Genomic DNA, 21,423 nt, shown 5'->3' on the forward strand with positions numbered 1-21,423 from the left:
CATTTGTCCCTTTAAAAATTATAAATAGGGAACAAATGAAGATGTACATATATGAATGTGGAATTGTCTTGTCCGTTCGTCTAACGAGGAAATGAGATTAAATGATGGGATTCAGTTTCGGTGGGATCGGCCTTGGTTGTGATGCAGTTTTTGATCCCAGACTATATTTTAGTGTTTAATTCTTTTGTTATATGAATTAAAATAAACTATGTACCACCTTGGTACAGTGGTTGACGCGTGAGCGTAACACCGAGGGGTCATGGGTTCGATTCCCGGTGGAGACGAAGATAACATGGGACATGGGACTTCACTTTATGCAATACTGAATTTGTGTGAACGGAATGAAGGAGGAGTCGGTCCTTTAGATTCGATTTTGACCCACTTTTAATCGACCGATTAAATTCAAACTTTGTATTATCAAGGATCGGTGACAATACAAAAATGACATGAGCTTAAGCGTATTTTTCTCAACTATCTTATTTATTACTAGCGGTCCGCCCCGGTTTCGCCCGTGGTACATTTTTATGTTTTCTTTACATAAGAAGTTAAGAACCATCCTCGTACTTCAAGGAATATTATAAAATAAAATAATAAAATTATCTAAATCGATTCAGCCGTTCACACGTGATGCCGTGACAACGCGAAACGGGTTTCATTTTTATATATATATAGATTATATAATTAAATCAAACGAAAGGAAACACATTATGTTTTTATAGCTCTACAATGTCGAAAAACTTCCGCAACAGCATAGAAATGTCTAGAATCCTTTGGATATCTAATATCTAGCTCCAGAATCTCGGCCATTGCTATTTATACGAATCTAGTTAACCAGATTAACATAATTAATATATCTGTTAAAACTGGTTCCCGCGGAAATCTCATTTATTATTTACTAGCTTTCCACCCGCAGCTTCGCCCGCGTTTCAAAGAAAAACCCGCATAGTTCCCGTTCTCGTGGGATTTCCGGGATAAAACCTATCCTATGTCCTTTCTCGGGTATCAAAATATCCCTATACCAAATTTCATGCCAATTGGTTCCGTAGTTAAGGCATGATTGAGTAACAGACAGACAGACAGAGTTACTTTCGCATTTATAATATTAGTATGGATTTAATTTAATTGTGTTTATATACCTTTTTATTTTTAGGTTCTGACTTCGCTGACAATAATTGTTACGAAAACAATACAGTTTCTTATTACCAAATATTAACAAAAATATCTATTATTAAAAGAATTATTTGGATTTCAAATTTCATGTGTGAATTATAATAAAGGAATATTTTTCAGTGGAAAGAAAGATAAGGCAATTAAGATATAACGGTCGATTATATTCACAATACCGTAAAATTGTACATAATAATGTTGTAAATTCAACTTTTATTACCTATTCAATCGATATGTACATTTTATTGCCGATTTTTGCTATCTTTAGAGAAATCAGGAATTTTCTTATTCGTACTATTTTAATGGAATTCATCTGTAATATCTAAATAATCTTAAAAATGCAAGTTTGCGAATGTTTTGCTTCGAAACACACAAAGTACCTATAATAGTTTGTATGTCTGTTTCATATGTAAAGAACAATACTTTTATTTACTTCGTGATCTATAAAATATTCATAAATCTGTTTTTTACTTACCTTATACCTACATCTTCATCTCAGGGTGTAATCGTTAAATGTGAACAGGCGATTGTTCCGTAACTATTGCAGATATCAAAAAACTATTTACTGATATCGAAGATATGAGTAAAATGACAACAATAAATTTTTAAAAATAAAACGGGATCTATTAACGACTAGCGGTCCGCTCCGGCTTCGCCCGGGGGTATTTCGCAATATAAGGTAGCCTATGTTCTTTCTCAGGGTCTAAAGATTGTCTGTGGCAAATTTCATCAAAATCGGTCCAGTAGTTTATGCGTGAAAACCATACATACATACAAACCTTTCATCTTTATAATATAAGTATAGATTACACCCTGTATACGGATGCAATACTATATTGCCTTGTTTTGTAACCTCATTAAATAATTAGGTGAAACCTGTATTATAGTTTTTGACCTAAATTCACTGACCTTTATAATCTCCGCATTTCTATAGATTCAATGCTCGGTTTGTAAACTGTTGAAGAATTCCATTATTATTGGAAACTATAGAAACAAATCCGTTTAAAATTAATGGATTGAATTTTATCTAAGAATGATGATTTAGGAATTTTGACTGACCGGTTGGCTTGTTGAACCCACTACCTCTGGGTTGGAAGGCAAAGTCACTGCCAAGCCAGAGGTATTGGGTTCGATTCCCACCCAGGGCAAATATTTGTGTTATTTATCTACCTATATAAGTATTTATTTAAAATTATACAGGTATGTAGGTATGCTTATAAGCCATCTGGTTTCCATGTTCCATATCACAAGCGAAAGTTTGGTGTGGGATCAGATCGTGTCATGTGTGAAAAATGTCTTTCTTACTTTTACTGGTTTAGAAATAACGTTGAAATTAGTTTAAAAATCACATTGAACACATACGAGATAAAAGTAAATATTTCCCAGCAAATAATATGTAAAAACTAACAATGCATGTTTTAATTTCGATGCCATTTGCTACAGAGATCGAAACGATAAGAAATATATTTTTTTCACGGCAAATATGAATTTTTCATATTAACCTCCTTTTTAGACAAGTATTATTTTTTTATATTTTAAAAGGTAGATATTTAGTAAGAAAAATTTTACAAATTCAAATTAAAATATTGTTACATTTAAACAATATATGGATATTGTCGGGTAATTCGGAAAATTGTGTCACTTCAGAGCATCGTTTTATTGTATCGTGAAATTATCGTATGAAAACAAACAACTTCGGTAAAAATAGCATTCATATTTGTTTCAATCGCTAGTTATTTAATTTAATTCGGAATTACCTAATGCACCTATAAATGCTATAATAATTATAAGTTAATTATAATTTATAATGTAATTAAAACGCATACAAACAAACAATTAGCGTGGCTTTCTCAATGAATTGTTATTCTAAGTAATCTTATCACTGTAAGTCTGTCTGTAACAACTATTAGTATGTGATTAAGTAATAAATGTGCTTATGACTTATCTCATCGTTACGAGCAAGATTTTCTGTTATAAATATATATTAACTATGTAGGTATTTATGAGAAAATACTATAAATACACAAGTTTTCAAATCAGATATTATTATAGTTTATCTTACGACTAGATTTCCGCCCGCGGCTTCGCCCTCGTTTTCAAAGAAAAACCCGCATAGTTTCCGTTCCCGTGGGATTTCCGGGATAAAACCTATCCTATGTGTTAATCCAAGTTACCCTCTATATGTGTGCAAAATTTCAATGTAATCGGTTCAGTAGTATTTAGTACACATAGGATAGGTTTTATTCCGGAAATCCCACGGGAACGGGAACTATGCGGGTTTTTCTTTGAAAACTCGGGCGAAGCCGCGGGCGGAAAGCTAGTCGTAAGATAAACTATAATAATATCTGATTTGAAAACTTGTCTATTTATAGTATTTTCTCATTGAATAGTTAATTGAGTGTCTAATATTAAGGTACATCTAAAATTAATTAAAACAACTTCAGCCTTATTTATTTTTTCTTTCGAATATATTTATTTAACTTTAATAATAAGTCCTTATTAAACACTGTAAAATTAATGATAGTTATATCCACATTTCAAAATTGTTTTATGCCTTTAAAAGGCCTTTAAATAAACTGAGCATCTGAAAATACAAATATTCCGCTAGGTTAGTTCATAACAATGTTTTTTCTTGACAATGGCATACAATTGTATGAAAATTTAGCAAACCGCGCCCAAATTACTATTGTGTTGCGTTAACAGTCATTTAGGCATTATAGTTTATTATGTGTATGACATGTTATTTGTAAATCTTGATTTTTGGTACTAGATTGTGGGAAAAGAAAACATGATTAGGTATAAAATGTTGATAAAAGACAATCCAACACTAAAATAATTATCCTATTAGAACCAATAGTTATTGAAGATGTTAAAGTCACTTTATTTTTAACAATTTATTTCTTATTATTAACTAGCTTTCCGCCCGCTTTGTTTAAGACCTAATAAATTATATAAGTACTAAAACATTCCTCTTGAATCACTCTATCTATTAAAAAACCGCATCAAAATCATTGCGTAGTTTAAATGATTTAAGCGTGGATAATCGGATAGGAACAAAGAAAGTGACTTTGTTTTATACTATGTAGAGATAACTTTTCAGTCCGATTCAACAAATATTTCTCGAATTAAATTATATGTAATATATCTTAATCTACATCTACACTAATATTATAAAGAGGAAAACTTTGTTTGTTTGTTTGTTTGATTGTAACGAATAGGCTCATAAACTACTGGGCCGATTTTAACCATTTTTCACCATTCGAAAGCTACATTATCCACGAGTAACATAGGCTAGGTTTTATCTCGGAAATCCCACGGGAACGGGAACTATGCGGGTTTTTCTTTGAAAACGCGGGTGAAGCCGCAGGCGGAAAACTAGTATAAAATATGCGTTATTTACACCACTTTATAACTCTAGAACGACAACCAATTTTCATGAATTTATTACATAATTTATTATATTTACATTAGCGAAACAACTTATGTTAATAGATATTATTATATTGTGCCCCGCGGATTTACCCATATTGCTCCGATCTTGTTGGTCTTAGCGTGATGATATTATTTAGCCTATAGCCTTCTTCGATAAATGCGCTATCTAACACCGAAATAGTTTAGCAAATCGAAACAGTTGCTCCTGAGATTAGCGCGTATAAACAAACAAACTTTTCAGCTTTATATGTATGAGGCAGTATTTATTATTAAGTATAGATAAATGAAACAGATAAAATAGCCTATGTTTGTATCTTTGCAGGCATGGTCGGAGCGCCCGATGTGGTCAAGCCCTCAGAGAAGGTCGAAGATTGTTCGCCACACGTCAACGGCAACCCTGTATTTACAATTTGCGGTAAGTGAGCTATCCAATCGTGAAAGTTTCATCAAAACCGGTCCAACCGTTATGGAGATTTGCCAGGCGATTAAACGCCAGAAAACGAGCATTCAATTATTCACCGATTCGGAAAGCAGTTTCAGAAAAGAGTCAGCAAGAAACTCATTCTTCGAAAACCGCACATCTTTTGTTCATCCGTCTGCACGCTTGTATACACATAACAAATACTAACAAAGAATCTTCCCATCACAACTTCATCAGTCACACTTATTTCAATAATAATAATTAGTAATATTTAGTTTGCGCAAACATATCACAGCGCACGTTGTATTTAACAATAATATTATTAACTATCTCTGTCACACTGTTTTAGCTTCTAACCACTAAAAAATTATAAAATTTTAATTCGTCAGAAAATATATCGAGTGAATAGATTTATTATTTGCTCAAAAATATCCACAAGAAGCTTTATTTTAAAAATAAACAATCTTTTCTAATCTCTAATCTTACTCAATAATCTTTGAAATAAGATAACCCTTTTTTACCCTTAGTTTTTATTTACCAAACATTTTTAGGCACAATGACATTGCAAAAAATGATTAAAATAATTAACTCGTATTAATAAGCACACACACTTTGATGAATTATACTTTTATTTATTCGTCTTCATAAATATCTCTCTCCGATAACTTCTCCACAAATATCTACCCATAGATGAAAACCATCACAATCCAGCAGTTCTTAAACCACATACGAACACACAGACATAGTGCAGTTCTTTGTTTTATTTATATTTGACGTTAAGTAAGTACTGTATTATTAACAAAACATATTATACTTACGCAGTTATTGAGTAAAGAAATCACTGTTAGTGCAAACCACTTGAGATAATATTGTGAAAGAAAACAATGGTTAGTGTATTACGTCTAGTATTATCGGAATGTTAGAATAATAGAAAATATTTATAAATTCTTAAGAAAATGAAGTGAAAACTAACATAACTTAAGAGTTTGACATGTGCACCTGCACCACCATTTTTAATCTGTGAGATAAAAAAATGACTGAACATGACGATTTTATAAAAAGAAATAAAAACATATTTATCGAATAAAATGCATCGTCAAATTTATCGTACACTTTGAATTAGAATAGCTTAGAATAGTTACTTGAATTTAATAAACAGCTTGTTATATTGAAAAGAAAATGTGAAAGAAAACCCTCAAAAAGTTTGTGTTTTGTTTAACCTACTTGGAAGTTACGCGCCATCTTTTTTCAAAAAGAAACTTACTTAATTACAACTTCATGATAGTCTGAAGAAATTGCTGAAACATCGTGATTTGTTAAATAAAATAAGAATCTCTAAATTAAATCGACAATAATTTGATTATTATAAATAAACGCATAAGGAAAAGTTATCGTACATTTAATACAACTATTGGGTATATAATCTTTGTTTTTATTATAGTTTTATAATATCTAATCATTCATATTTAAATTCCTTTCTTGAATTAATTTAACAATCACAGTCAAATTAGTTCAATTGTTCCTTTAACCTTCACCACGCGTGTTCATATTAAAAAAGTTCCGTTGTAGGTAAATTGCTAAACACAAATCTATTTATACATAATATATAATAAATCTGTAGAAGGGTCAATTCTGTACATTGAAAATATTGAAAAAATAAATACCAGGGGGTGTTACTGGACCAAACCCAAATATGTGATTAAATAAATTTTTGTCTGTCTGTCTGTCTGTCTTTCTGTCTGTCTGTCTGTCTGTCTGTATGTGAAGGCATCACGTAAAAACTAGCGGTTCGATTTCGATGAAACTTGGTATAATTATACCTTATTATCCTGGGCATAAAATAGGATACTTTTTATCCCGGAAAAATACGTAGAAAAAAAATAAATCTTAATTTTTCTTAATTTTTCCGCGCGGACGGAGTCGCGGGCGGAAGCTAGTATATGAATAAAAACACAGTTAATAACTCGACTGAACAAAGAAATGATAATCTTAAAAATAAAAGATAAACTTTACTAATTACAGGTTAAAGAAACGGAAAACCTAATCAATCACGATAATTAAGTAATTAGTAGTTTTTTTAATTGATCTTATCATTTTATCAGGAAATGATTCGATATCCCTCTTCTATCGATATCCTCTATAACAATAACTGTATTTTTATTATTTTTTCCCGGCTCGCCCAGTTAACCTTGAATGAAAAAAAATATAATATTATCTATGTAATGGTAAAATAATTTTTATAATTGGCCTAGTAATGTTTGTGTCAAATCGTAATAAACAATAAAAGTATTGTTCTTTATAATATTACTATATTTATAATATTATACTAGCTGTGCCCCGCGGTTTGACACGCATTGCTCCGCTCCTGTTGGTCTTACCGTGATGTTGAATGAGTGAGTGAGCCTTAGCCTTCCTCGATGAATGGGCTATCTAACACCGAAAGAATTTTTCAAATCGGACTAGTAGTTCCTGAGATTAGCGCGTTCAAACAAACAAACAAACTGTTCAGCTTTATAATATAAGTATGGATTTTAAATTAATAGACCATTAATTTACATTGTATTGTATTAATTGCAAAGCAAACATACATTAGTGACCATTAAAAATATTGCACACCATTTTGCAATACAAAAAAACATTCATTGGTTATCAAGGCAAGAACAGCGGCAGTATATAACGGCTTTCATTTATGTATCATAAATATCTATGATAACTGCTTAATCTTATTACATATAAACAAACATTACTGTTTTAATGACGTTGATAAATTTTAGTCTGTCCGCGAATGTCACTGTCAAAAGTCATGTTTTTAGCAAGGAAATAGGAGATAGCTAAACTTTTCCGTATCAGTTTTAATTAAGTTTTAAAGCAGTGTGGTTGTGCAAAATGGGTGTTAATATAGAAATTATTGTGCATAAATTATGGAGGAAGATGAATGGATATACTATATTGGGTAAGGTTTTTTATCTGAAAGAAGTGTGATGATTCGCGCCAACTTTGGCCTGAAATTAAAGACAGGAACGTTTATCTTGAATTGGGGTGGTTTATCGGGATGAAAAAGTATTAATTTTAAATATATATCATGGGATTATATAGGGATGAATTAAGGACTTATTTTAAAGTGGTTTTGTAATATATTTCAAACAATAGTAAACAATTGTGATAAACATTCCACTAGCAGTGGCGTAGCTATCATATGGCCAGGTGGTGCAGTGCACCAGGGCCCCGGAGCTCAGGGGGCCCTCAAACCTCAGCTTTGAAAAAAAAATTAATATATTTTGGATCAGCGATAAGCTCACGTGCTTGACGGTAGTGAGACCAATTCGCCAATTCCACCCATCAACTTTTTATTGAAACTTTCATTCGCTCTTGCCTTGCATGAGTTCTCATTTATGATATTTGTGGCGATGTTTTCAACTTTCTGGGGTCTGGGACGTACTACAATAGTTGACGCTAGGTGTGTCGCTGACTGTTGTTATTCGTAATTCCCTACTACCAGCCTTATTTCATCAAGTATCACCACTAATGCTATGATTTCTATTCCGCACATCCATCCATCTGGCACCAAAATTCTGCTAGAACTCATTTTCGCTAAAAAAAATTCCGATGACAAAATATGTATTCGATACCGGTTGCACCACAACGGTAACCGTATAATCTATGATAGCTCTCAACATGATCGACAACAAAAAATAACAACGTTATTCTAAACTCAAATTCAAATTGACAAATGAGCTACTTCACGGAAAAAAAGAAACAGTAAATATCGCAGTGTAAACTGCTTAAACAACGGGGTACCCACTTCATTTTACAGTGGAACACAGAATTTTCCTGTCCAAACTGAGATTTTAACAGTTACACGGGATTGTTTACAGTTCGATACACTAAATTCATCAATGTTTCCAGTAAAATAGTGTTCGACTGTCAAAATTAGATGACATCACCGATTTTCATACTGTTCGCAGCAGCAACGGTTACAGTGTTACAGTATTGACTACCCTCTCAAACACCGAACGGCCTGTGATCAGTTTCAGAAGAAATATTGCGATATAATTGGACCCAATTTCTCGCTCTAATTTCTTAATGTATATCATCTGATTCCTCCCTCAATTGATGGAGACGTGGTCTATTCGCCAGCTTTGCAAAGAAATTAAAACAAAATTTGGCGTGCTCGAATGTGACCTTACGGAAGTGTATACAGCGATGCTACTGTTTCATACAATTCCTGTTACTTCCGCGGCAGCAGAAAGATCTTTCAGTAAACTGAAGATTATAAAAAATTATTTAAGAAACAGCATTCAACAAGATCGCCTCCGACATTTATCGTTAATTGCAATAGAAAATGAGGCGGCATCAAACTTGGATTTGAGTGAAATTATAGACGAATTCGCAAAAATTAAAGCGCGCAAGAGATTGTGAATTGGGCGGGGAATTCTGTTAAAAATCGTTTTTTTCCATTACATAATTAATCTCATCTGTATAATAAATATTCTATATTGTCATGTGCGTCGTTGTTTATTTATTCCATTTTTCTTCTATTAAACACATGGAGAGTCTAATAGAGACGACGTATGGATTTAGCCTACTAGAGATAAGTTCACTTACTGTTTTCTATTCTTATTCTTATCAATAATTTTGAAGGCAAATATAAGTTCAAACTACGCGGAGGGGAGGAGGAGGGCCCGATTCTTTCCCTATGCACCAGGGCCCTTGTCCCCCTAGCTACGCCACTGTCCACTAGTGGAAACATTCGGACAAATAATGAACGTAAACATAGGGATTTTTTCCTATCTACTGTAGAGCACTAATTCTTTCAAATATTTTCCATATAAATAATATGTAAGACGTTTAAAATAACGCTTAAGAAATGTATTTGTGATGTGCATTGCCTTTCAAATGCAAATATTTTTCACGGTCAAGGTTAAGACATTCTCTTAAAATACAATGCACTATTGAGTTGAACCACGCATATAATAAAACTGGCTGTGCCCCGCGGTTTCACCCGCATTGCTCCGCTCTTGTTGATCTTAGCGTGATGATATATATATAGCCTATAACCTTCCTCGATAAATGGGCTATCTAACACCGAAAGAATTTTTCAAATCAGACCAGTATTTCCTGAGAATAACGCGTTCAAACAAACAAACTCTTCAGCTTTATAATATTAAGTATAGATTTATCTAATGTATCTACATTAGATAAATCTATACTAAGTATAAGTAATTATTTAAAATGTGTTTTTCACGATAAACATTATATCATATACCGAAACAAACATCGTCGTTTAATCACATCATGACTTAAGCTGAACTAATATTTTCCACTATTTAGTCATTTTCTAAAGTAATTTTAACATAAAACTCTACGTTTCTTGCAAATTTAGCAAAATTCGATAAATAAAATTGGGAAAATCTTGTTAATTGACAGACGATGGTCTTATCACTTCCCCTGATAAAGGTAAATACTGTAAATTATTAACACTGATAAGAGAATACGTGACTGAAAGTAAAAGTATTGTATAGTTTATCTTCATGAGGTCACAAAGAGCTACCTGTTGGTTATAAGAAAGATATATTCTGCAAGATCCTTTCTTTCGGTAAAAAACAAAGACTGGTCATTCTACTCGATATAATAAGCTTTCTGTACATAAACATCGTAATAATAATAAAAAGAAAATGCTAAGAATCGGTTTAGTATTCGAACCCATAACCTCTGGTGCTATAGTTCGCTATAAACTATAGTTTTTCACAAGTTTAGATATTTGTTGCCTGTTTTGAAATAAATAATCGTAAGAAATTTTTCGCTCTTTTTTTCTATTCTTTAAAAATTTCTTACAATAATTTATATCAAAAAGAATCGTTTCAACGTCGGACAGACAAAAAAGTCAAAGTAACTTATAATACGATTTTCAATAGAACACTATATTTACATAAAACCCATGAACATTAGGATTCTTCCCTTGAACTAAATCTAGACTTTGCATCTAAATATACGTACTTGATCTCTTAACCCCTTACCGCATACAGAGCCATATATGGACGACGAAGTTTATGAATTTTTTATAGGCTAACTATAAACAATATCTAAAAAAACTACCTTACATCTTAAACAGCATTTCATCGAGAATTGGAATGTAATTAATTTATACAGTGTAAATATTATCCATCAGATATATTATAGATTTAGTCTAGCGCGTGCGACGGTTTGGGTGCGCGGAAAAAACCGTGATTTTCAAATTAAGATTTCAATATCAAAAAGGTGAGTAAAGCCATGAAAAAAAAATATTTCTTCATTCTTTAGTCTTTCTAAAATAAGGTAAAACATTTGGTTAGGTTGTTTTTTTGCTTTAATCATGTTTTTTTGTACTTTTCCAAATCTGTCATATTTGGCTTCGTATGCATTCCGTCCAAAATATATTATGTCATATGTGGCTGGGTATGCATTCAAGCACAGCATTCAAGGATACTTTCACTGATTGTTCCAGTATCAATCCTAGACACTTTTATCTCACTATGCTAAGCATGTAAATATTATATCATCATCAATAAATACAGACTCATGCTATATGCCACTGTATGATTTTTAATTAGCCGTTTCAGAGCAAATGCGAAAGTCAGGGAAAGCTCTTATTACCAAAAGACGTGGTCGTCTCTCAAAAACTTAGAAACATCGGCATCTCTGGAGTCTCCTCAGTATTTCTGACTCGCCAATTACCGCAAAAAAGCTACGAAAAACTCCTGCAGGACATCTAGATTTTCACTTTGATTCTGTACGGTCTGATGGGATTAGTCATTACCGAATTTGGAAGAAGAACGCCCGTCAGCTATGCCTATATTGTTCCAATTTCGTTCCTTCACGTTATGTGAAAAATATAACGTGTTTTTATGTTATAATGACAAACGTAATTGTTTTAAGCAATTTCACGAAGTATAAGTTGGCTGTGATTCTGGGTGTTATTTAGGTATCCATATAAAGTACTAACATTTCGCCCGCGGCCTCGCCCGCGTTTTCAAAGAAAACCCCGCATAGTTCCCGTTCCCGTGGGATTTTCGGGATAAAACCTATCCTATGTGTTAGTCCAAGTTACCCTCTATATTATGTGTGCTAAATTTCATAGAAGTCGGTTCAGTAGTATTTGCGTGAAACAGTAACAAACAAACACATACACATACATCCACCCTCACAAACTTTCGAATTTATAATATAAGTAGGATAGGATTTATGTAAAGTATATGTAGCATATCAGTTGACTAAGCATTCAGGATACAAGCTTAAGTTTAGTTTGGGGCTTAGCAACCGTGTGTGTGAAATTAATCCGGAATATGTTTTTATTTTATTAATTAGTTACTTTTTTCTAATTGCATACGAAGCCATATATGACAGAAAAAATACAACAAACACTGCATACGAGTCCATATATGGCGCCGTTATATATTTTCTATAATATAAGTAAATAATTTTTTTTCTCAATTTGATCTCATAATGTAAGGTCTAATAAACACTTTTTTGCAAAAAAATAATTTTTATTTCATCTCCTTAATAATTCATGCAATAAGGGGTTAAATACGTAATCTAGAAAAGATTAGCATTAACCTATTTATTTTTCGATGCTGAAACCACAATAGTAATAATATTACGTATTCTCTCATATGGTTTAAATAAGTTACAGGTGTTTTCGTATAGAAATAGGTAATATAAAAAAAATTGGTCATGCAAGTCGGACTCGCGACATACTAAGGGTTCCGTACAAATAAGCTAAAGAGTAACTTTAAAAAAATAGTCACCCGTCCAATTTAATTCCGTGCTTACTGTTTCTTTACGTGATACGACGATATTTTTATTATTTGTTGTTCTAACAGCAACAGTCAGTTCATGAAATATAGCCAGGTGACAGACGGACGGACAGACAGACAGACGACGAAGTCTCAGTAATAGGTTCCCGTTTTTCCAAACAGAACTCTAAAAAAAACTTCACTCTAAAAATTACTTTTATTTCCTAACATACAATTTAATTATATGCATAAATTGCAGATGAAATTGGCAGTCCAGACAGTGGATTCACGATGGCTTCAATAAACTCGAACGGGGATCTGAAGAGTCCCGGGGACCCTCCAGATAAGAAGATCCCTGATGAAGATGCTGAGAAACAACCCTTGTCCGGGGTAAGATTACTTTTACCGTATAATAAGTAGCTTTTTATTAGCAGAAGAATATAGGAGGCAACAGAGTAGGTATATGCGTAACTAGCGGTCCGCCCCGGCTTCGCCCGTGGTACATATTTCGCAATAAAAGGTAGCCTATTGTCTTTCTCAGGGTCTAAAGATTGTCTGTGCCAAATTTCATCAAAATCGGTTGAGAGGTAAGCGTAACAGACAGACAGACAGAGTTATTTTCGCATTTATAATATTAAATAGGGATTAATAAAGTTTCTAGAGATACTCAAATTGGCTCTCTAATTGTAATGTTAATTTCCTCATAAACTTCTTCATTTTTTTACTGAAACTTGTTAACACTGAGACTGTTATTATTAAAATATCAAGTCATTTATTTGCATGAAAATTCATATTAGTAACATATCATGGTTCTCCCTACTTACGTCATCGATACCTATTTTGTGCATCGAATTAAGCGTTTTTCATTCATCTCTTAACTCTTTCTCCAAGGACCTCCTATCACATAACCAAAAAATAGCACAATGCGAAAACAACAATAAAAAGCAAGGAAATAAAAAAAACCCATCAAGTTCGATGTTCACGGAAGTACGTCATAGCCGCTCTCCATAACATTGAAGGAATGAAATAGTTTAATCGATCGAGTTTTTTTTATTATCTACGCAGTAAAGTCTTTCTAGAAAATTATAGGTTTTGAAAGTGAATTGTAATGTATTAATAACAATTTAAACGTGACAACTCTCAACTTTTTTGTAGCTATTTTGAAATAGAAGAAAACGCCTAAAGATACATCTTTATGCAATCAAATTATTTTTACGTTTTGGCCGTTTATTTATTATGTAAAAAATCGTTAGTAACAATATGAAATATAATAATCTGTTGAAATTCCATAGTGTTAAGGCAATTTTAAAAATAAACAATGAAATATCAATGACTTTTCAAGTCATTTGCGTCGTTAAAAATGTCAGTATTTCTAAAGACTCATTAAAAACGATAAAATATTATTAAAATTCTTAAAGGAATCCACGAGGAATGTAAATTTGTTCAAATTTATTATAATAGATTTTAAAACATTGAATTGATTCTTGTATTCTTTACAGATAATATAATATAAGAATGGTTTTGATTGGGGTTGTTGTGAAAATAAATTGGATCTCATATTAAATTATAAAGAAAATCATTAACTGCGAAGTAAATGAATGAGAATTCAGTAAAGTATGCAATATAGTGTAAATAAAATGGCTACAATCCTCTGGTGATGTAAAATTTACCTTTTATCGATTTTTTTAATGAAAAAGCAGTCACATACTAACATATTTTAGTTAGAATATCGCATCCTTTTCATGGTCGTTTTTTTACGAATTTATAAAAAAAAATAATTTAAACATTACCTATTGTAAAATTTATGTATTTTTCAGAAAATAACATTGAAGTACTTTATAAGCAGTTTAAAATGATGGAAATTAGTGTTTCTCAGGAAATATGCATCGATAAGCTATCAGTGAAGCGAATTATTTACGTATTGGTATTATGCAGTATGTGTAGAGACAGCAACGATCGAAAAATATGTTTTTTAATATTTATAATGTAATCAAAATAAAACTTTTGAACTTAAAAAAGTTAGCAGGGTATATAGCATCTATTATACTGGTCTGTTTTGTCAGTTGTACAAAATTTTAATTTTGATGAATTGTGGTAGATATTTACATTTTATCGATCAGAACCATGCTCGTACTACAAGGAATATTATAAAAAAGAATAAAAGTGATTTATTTTTACTATAACGTGAATTATTAAAAATATAAGAGAGCTTGAATGAGTTTATGATTGCATCATTAATGTAAATTATATCATGTAAGAAATATGTTAAATAAAAAATAAATAAATAAATATAACTTCAACTGACGCGTTTAATGAATGAAATCTAACAATGGTTAGTGCAATGGGCGGATTTATATGAATAAAAATAATCAATTACTTTGTTTGTTGACGGTACTTAGATTACTGGGCTTTCCGCATTATGTGCTAATAGTTCAAATGAGTCATGATCCATTTAAGCACAGCAAATGATTGACAGTTACTTATTATGATAAAAACTAACTAGGAGAATGGTTTTACCGTAACAATAACTGTCCCTTTGTCAACTATCTGCGTGCCGAATTTCATTGAAATTCGTTCAGCAAATTTTGCATGATTGAGTAACAAACATTAATCTTTTTGGATTCATTTGCTGGACCGTATTTTAAATTATTTTTATAATTCTGTTATTTATTAGATTATTTAATATCATGTTCTAAAAAAAATAAAACGTATTTACTCTTTGAAGTAAAGGAGGTTTCATATTAGTTAATTTGTCGGGTAAATCTGCGTGGTTTACTTTATAGACTAGTTTCGGACCGCGGTTTCGTTTATACCTTGGTTCTTCGATGATCCGATCAGCCGTTTTTATGTAATAGAGTAACAAACATCCACGCAAACATGTTTATAGTACCTAGTAGTAGTAGTAGTAGAATAGTTTTATAAATTACTTATTTCGTCCGATTAAATTATTATTATAATTTTTTATTAATTAATAAACTTACCTCTATCTTTTCACTATAAAACTGAAAACATATGTTATCGTTGACTAATAGAAACTAATACTAATACTTAATGCAAAATTTATGTTACAAGTTCCATTATTTTATCTAGATGTGATAATTTGTAATCTAGATACAAAATATATTAGAAAAAAAGGTTTTTTAAGATTTGAAAGACGTTACTAAATAATAGCTTTTATTTAAGTACCTAGCGGTGCATTTAGACCACAATTTAGACCGAACGAGCGAATGCTCATTCTAACCCCACTATGTCAAATTATTTTAGTGTAATCAGGCGTAGAGCATGCTTTCGTTGTTCTTAGTGCGTTCGAAAAAAATATATGCAATGTTCTAATACTAAACAACAATCACGAAACAATTCTCTTGCTCTAGCTCTTTAAGTTCGTTTGATGTAAATGCACTGTTACTCGAATGCGACTAAAAGAATGATCATGTATTTCGCGTGTATGTCTGTATACTTGATCAATTTATCAACTTATATAGTTTGATGGATTATAGGTTCATATAATTTTATTTAGATTCGTCTTAATTTTGACTATACTGAAATTATAACAGATATAATAAATGCTGAAGTAATTATTAAACGTTTTCTTATTCATTAGTAGGTACCTATTTATCGTTAAAATAAGAATTTGTGAATGTTAAATAATGTGTAAATTATTTATGGTTATTTTTCAAACAATAATTAATATATATATAACAAACAATAATTAATCATATAATAAAACAAATGTATTCCAGGATATACTATTTTATATTCCGTCATATTATTCGTCATAAATAAATGATGGTTCATAACGTCCTGTGTCGATTAAGAATTTGTAATACTGTAAAAAATATATTACTCATTAATTTATATGTTAATTTGAAAAGTACCGAAGTAATTAATGACATTTTCTCATTTTATTTCGTAGAATATTTAGAGGTTTTCGTCATTACCTAATTGTTTATATTTTTCGCAGAAGAAGGAGGAGAGGTGGTGGAACACGCTGATGCAGGTGGCTGTTCCCTTCTTCATAGCTGGTTGTGGCACCATTGGAGCTGGTCTTGTTCTGGGGACAGTTAGGGTAAGTGTTCCCCTTTTTTTATAGTGGAGAATGCATTTAGGCATACCCAGAGCGCTCGGGGAAAGAGAGCGCTCGGGGAAAGGTAGTTCCCCTGCCCCACACATTTTACACCAGTTTCCCTGTGAATATATTGTGAATGTATCGTTGCGTTAACTTAAAATTTAAACAAACATGTAAACTATACTCACAAAGCTAAACTATAAATTCTAATATTGAATAATATATAAGAGCTAGCGCGCAAGAGCAACTCTTGTCTCCGCAACTATTTTTTCTCTCCCATCAACTCTATAGGAAGTTGCGTAGCTACGTGCGTGCACTTTCTTACTAGCCCATATAGAGTTGATGGGAGAGACAAAATAGTTGCGGAGACAAAGTTGCTCGTGCGCGCTGGCTCTAAGTAGCTCAAAAAATGGAAACATGAAAATTCGTAGCTTATCAGCCAATTCAATACTTATAAATTTCCAATTATATTATTATAAAGATTACACGTAACATTAACTATATATTTTTATCTTTATACAATATTATTGTTCTCGGAAAATGATTGATTTTTTCAAAAAATGGCACGTATCTATTTACAACGTTATAAATTGTTATTGATAACAATTTTTTGAAAGATTACAGTTAGCCAGATGGTAGGTTTTTTTGATTAAGGTATTCGTTGATCGCCTTTGTGATTGCAAGATCTTAATCTGTATAGTGTGACAAGTTGTGAAGTATCTATACAAAATATCTAAGTGATTAATTGTCTCGATACAGAATGTAATTAAAAATATGCCAACGTATATATGTGCATATTTTGTATATATACCTATACATATAGGTAACAAATAAACGCAATACTTTGCTCTTCACAGAGAAAAGTCTTTCGCTTTGGTGTTGTCCTACTAATATTATAATTTATAAATAATGCGAAAGTTTGTGCGGATGGATGTATGTGTAGGTATGTATGTTTGTTACTCTTTCACACAAATACCACTGAACCGAGTACAATATAATTTAGCACACATATAGAGAGTAGCTTGTTTTAACACAATATACGATAAGTTTTATCCCGGAAATCCCATGGGAACGGGAACTATGCTAGTTTATCTTTGAAAGGAAAACTAGTATTACAAATTTGAAATTACCTAATAATCTAGAAATAATATTTTAACAAAAGACTTATTATTCTTAAGTGAGCCTAAATCCAATAACGTACCTACTGAGCAATAAATATTATCATAAATTTATCTTAACCAAAGAAAATTAAATAAATTATATACTGTTTTTACAGGACTGGGACGTTTTCGTGGAAGTGTCGGCCATCTTTGTTTTAGTTCCCGCGCTGTCAGGGCTAAAAGGTTAGTTTTTTTTTACTTTCAATACTTAGTATTATTTATCGATTATTAAATTGTACATATATACAAGTTTTTATCTAATCTATTGATTAAGAAGTGTTTATTTTTAAGTACTTTTCAGTTCATTAGGTACTCTACTGGTATATTCTCTAAAGTAATTCCAGGCGTGGTCTATTGGGAAATAATATTTTTTTTTTATTTAGGTAGGTAGTAATTTAATAGTTTTTATTTTTATAGTTTAAGAAGTACACATTCTATAGTTTTTAATGGACGTCGTACTCTTGGAATTAGGTACATATAATTTACTGTTCTGTAACTAATTGGAAGATTACTAGGTATAAAAAATGATTACTTTCAGTGTGACGTCATAAAACCACAGAATAAACAAGGCAATAAGACATGACTGCAGAACGATCGTAAAAATCATCTCCGCTCATGTTCGCGATAAAAATCTGTCATTACTCAGATTATTACTGAGCAATTTTCTATGTAATTGTCACGTTGTTAGGGTGTGAGCACATCTGGACTATAACTTGACATAATATCAAGATCATTTAACACAATGCATGTTAACCTTTATTAGGGTAATTAAAGTGGCTTAGACATACATTAGGTACATTTTAAAATGAAACGCCGACTTCGTGAAAACTTTAAAAACGTATAATTTAGCGTAGATACTAGGTAGAAAGAAACATAATAAATATTTTGCACCGGAAATTACCTGCTAAAGGAAATTAATATTCTCATTGATTAAACACGAATTCCTGAAAGGGTTTGATAAACATGACATGTAGCTCAAGTATATATGTAGTTGCTACTGTGCTGAAAATTTAAGTTAAAAACGTTTTTACGACAGGACTAGAAATTTGGTACCACATTATCTATTAGAGAGGGTATAGCCTATAGCCTGCCTCGATAAATGGGCTATCTAACACCGAAAGAATTTTTCAAATCGGACCAGTAGTTCCCGAGATTAGCACGTTCAAACAAACAAACAAACAAACAATCTCTTCAGCTTTGTAATATTAGTATAGATTTGTCTGTTATCTTATTTTATTTAACCAACCAGAAACAACAGAACTCTGAAATCATAATATATTTTTAATTTTTATGCTCCATGGGTTTTCGACCGATTGGCGTGATTCTTTCTATATATCTTTCTGTGAAGCCCAGATGTAGACACAGCATAATGAAATACTACCGTCTTAACAATGATTACACGTTTTTCTTCTCCAACAATACGGCTATTAGCGACGAAACAAAAACCCATTGATTATGAGGAATAGGACGCATTGTATAAACTATTGATAAATATTAATTTATTATCAATTCATAAACTCTGACAGATTTAAAATGCAATTATTATCGAGATACTATAAAGAAGAAATATTATACATTTCTCAACTTAATAGCTAGAGTTTGTTTGTTTGAATACGATGACCTTAAAAACGATACCACCTCCAACGCTTTTCAAAAGTACAATTAACTAAGTATTGCATTTATCCATTTTCTTTCCTGAAGAGTAAGATAATTTCATGATGTGACCAATTTTTTTTTGTACAAACAAAAAAATGATTTTTATTTATCAAATACGATGTTTTTAAACAAATTACATTTATTTTAAACCAAAGTGATAAAAAACCGATAAAAAATCCAAAAATAATGCTAATTATGATATAATTAATATTCGATCGAAACAAGGACATTGAAAGTAGCTGATTACTGTCAAGCAAATTGATTATTTTTTTTGTCATGTTGATAAAAAAATGTGATACCGAATTAGTTTGTCAGTAGCATTACACCTGGGATGAATATTTATTTATTTTACACTAGCGGTCCGCCCCGGCTTCGCCCGTGGTACATATTTCGCAATAAAAAGTAGCCTATGTTCTTTCTCAGGGTCTAAAGATTGTCTGTGCCAAATTTCATCAAAATCGGTCCAGTAGTTTATGAGCCTATTCATTATAATCAAACAAACAACGTTTTCCTCTTTATAATATTAGTGTAGATTAACGCTTATCAAAAATTGTATTGTTTTATTGTTATTATACAAATTAACAGTACATATTTATTAACCTAACTACATATTTATTAATGTGACAGATTCTTAATGGAATTATTTACTTGAAGTAAATCTCCAAATTGGAATATTTACCATAAATAAATAATTAAACAGTTTGCTTTACACTCTATAATACCCGAAAACACATATTTTTATATATTCGTGTTTAAAACCCGCTTACTCAGAATTATAGCTACACTAACTGTGCCTCGCGGTTTTACCCGCGTTCCTCCGCTCCTGTTGGTCTAAGCGTGATGATATATAGCCTATAGCCTTCCTCGATATATGGGCTATCCAACACCGAAAGAATTTTTCAAATCGGACCAGTTGTTCTTGAGATTAGCGCGTACAAACAAACAAACTCTTCAGCTTTATCAAATTTGTATAGATTTTGAACATAAGTAAATGAACTTTTCACACTCGGCTGTTTCAAAGTCAATTTAAAATGGCGACTATATTATTGTATTTAGTTAATGGTACACTAAGCACAATATAATTTCTGTAATGGACGACATCCGTAGGTGCCTTTAGACATACATTTAAACTAGAACCTAAGTAATGGAATGTTCTAGAACTAATTTAGAACTTCAAGTAAATAACGCTACGATATATTTATATAAAGGTTTTTAAAATAATTGCGAATAAATAATACTATTATTTTATGCCTAATTTGGGTCTTAAAAATGTGTGAAGTTTTTAGCTGCTAAATTAACAATAACAGCTGTCAGCTGTCATAGGAATGTTTAAAAAACAAAAGTATTCACAAACCGTTATGTCAATTTTATATAATATTAGTAGGTATGTATAATTATTAAATAATAAAGATCTGCTATTATTAATTTTACATTCATGAAAAAAGCATTGGTCATACTTTACACAAAGTCAAAACCTTTTATACTTGTAAACTTTTACAAGTATATGAATAGACTTTTTTAATAAACTACCAAGAAGGATTGATCACTCTCACTCGATAAATAATTACCTACTCTTTCCAATATTACTTTGTTCTACATAATTACCCTACCGTAGGCACAGAATACAATATAATAGTAGCTAAACGCTACAGAACGGACACTCTCCGCCTCCCGCCAAAATTAAACACTTACCTCACCCCGCACGATCAGACATGTTATGGTACCCATTTCCCCGCAAGGACGATACCA

The 21,423-nt window shown here is 31.6% G+C and overlaps 1 protein-coding gene across 2 annotated transcripts in view; it reads left to right on the forward strand.

The window, feature by feature from the left end:
• LOC123703420 (solute carrier family 41 member 2-like) overlaps positions 1–21,423 on the forward strand; it is an 80,267-nt gene that overhangs the window by 50,198 nt on the left and 8,646 nt on the right. For both annotated transcript variants that reach the window (XM_045651402.1, XM_045651401.1), the window contains 4 exons: positions 4,922–5,014; positions 13,052–13,182; positions 16,754–16,858; positions 18,135–18,201. In XM_045651402.1, coding sequence (XP_045507358.1) covers positions 4,924–5,014; positions 13,052–13,182; positions 16,754–16,858; positions 18,135–18,201 — 394 coding nt within the window. In that variant the 5' untranslated portion in view covers positions 4,922–4,923. The remainder of the gene's footprint in view (positions 1–4,921; positions 5,015–13,051; positions 13,183–16,753; positions 16,859–18,134; positions 18,202–21,423) is intronic.

Source organism: Colias croceus, chromosome 26 (genome assembly GCF_905220415.1).
Source record: "Colias croceus chromosome 26, ilColCroc2.1".
Classification (NCBI taxonomy): domain Eukaryota; kingdom Metazoa; phylum Arthropoda; class Insecta; order Lepidoptera; family Pieridae; genus Colias; species Colias croceus.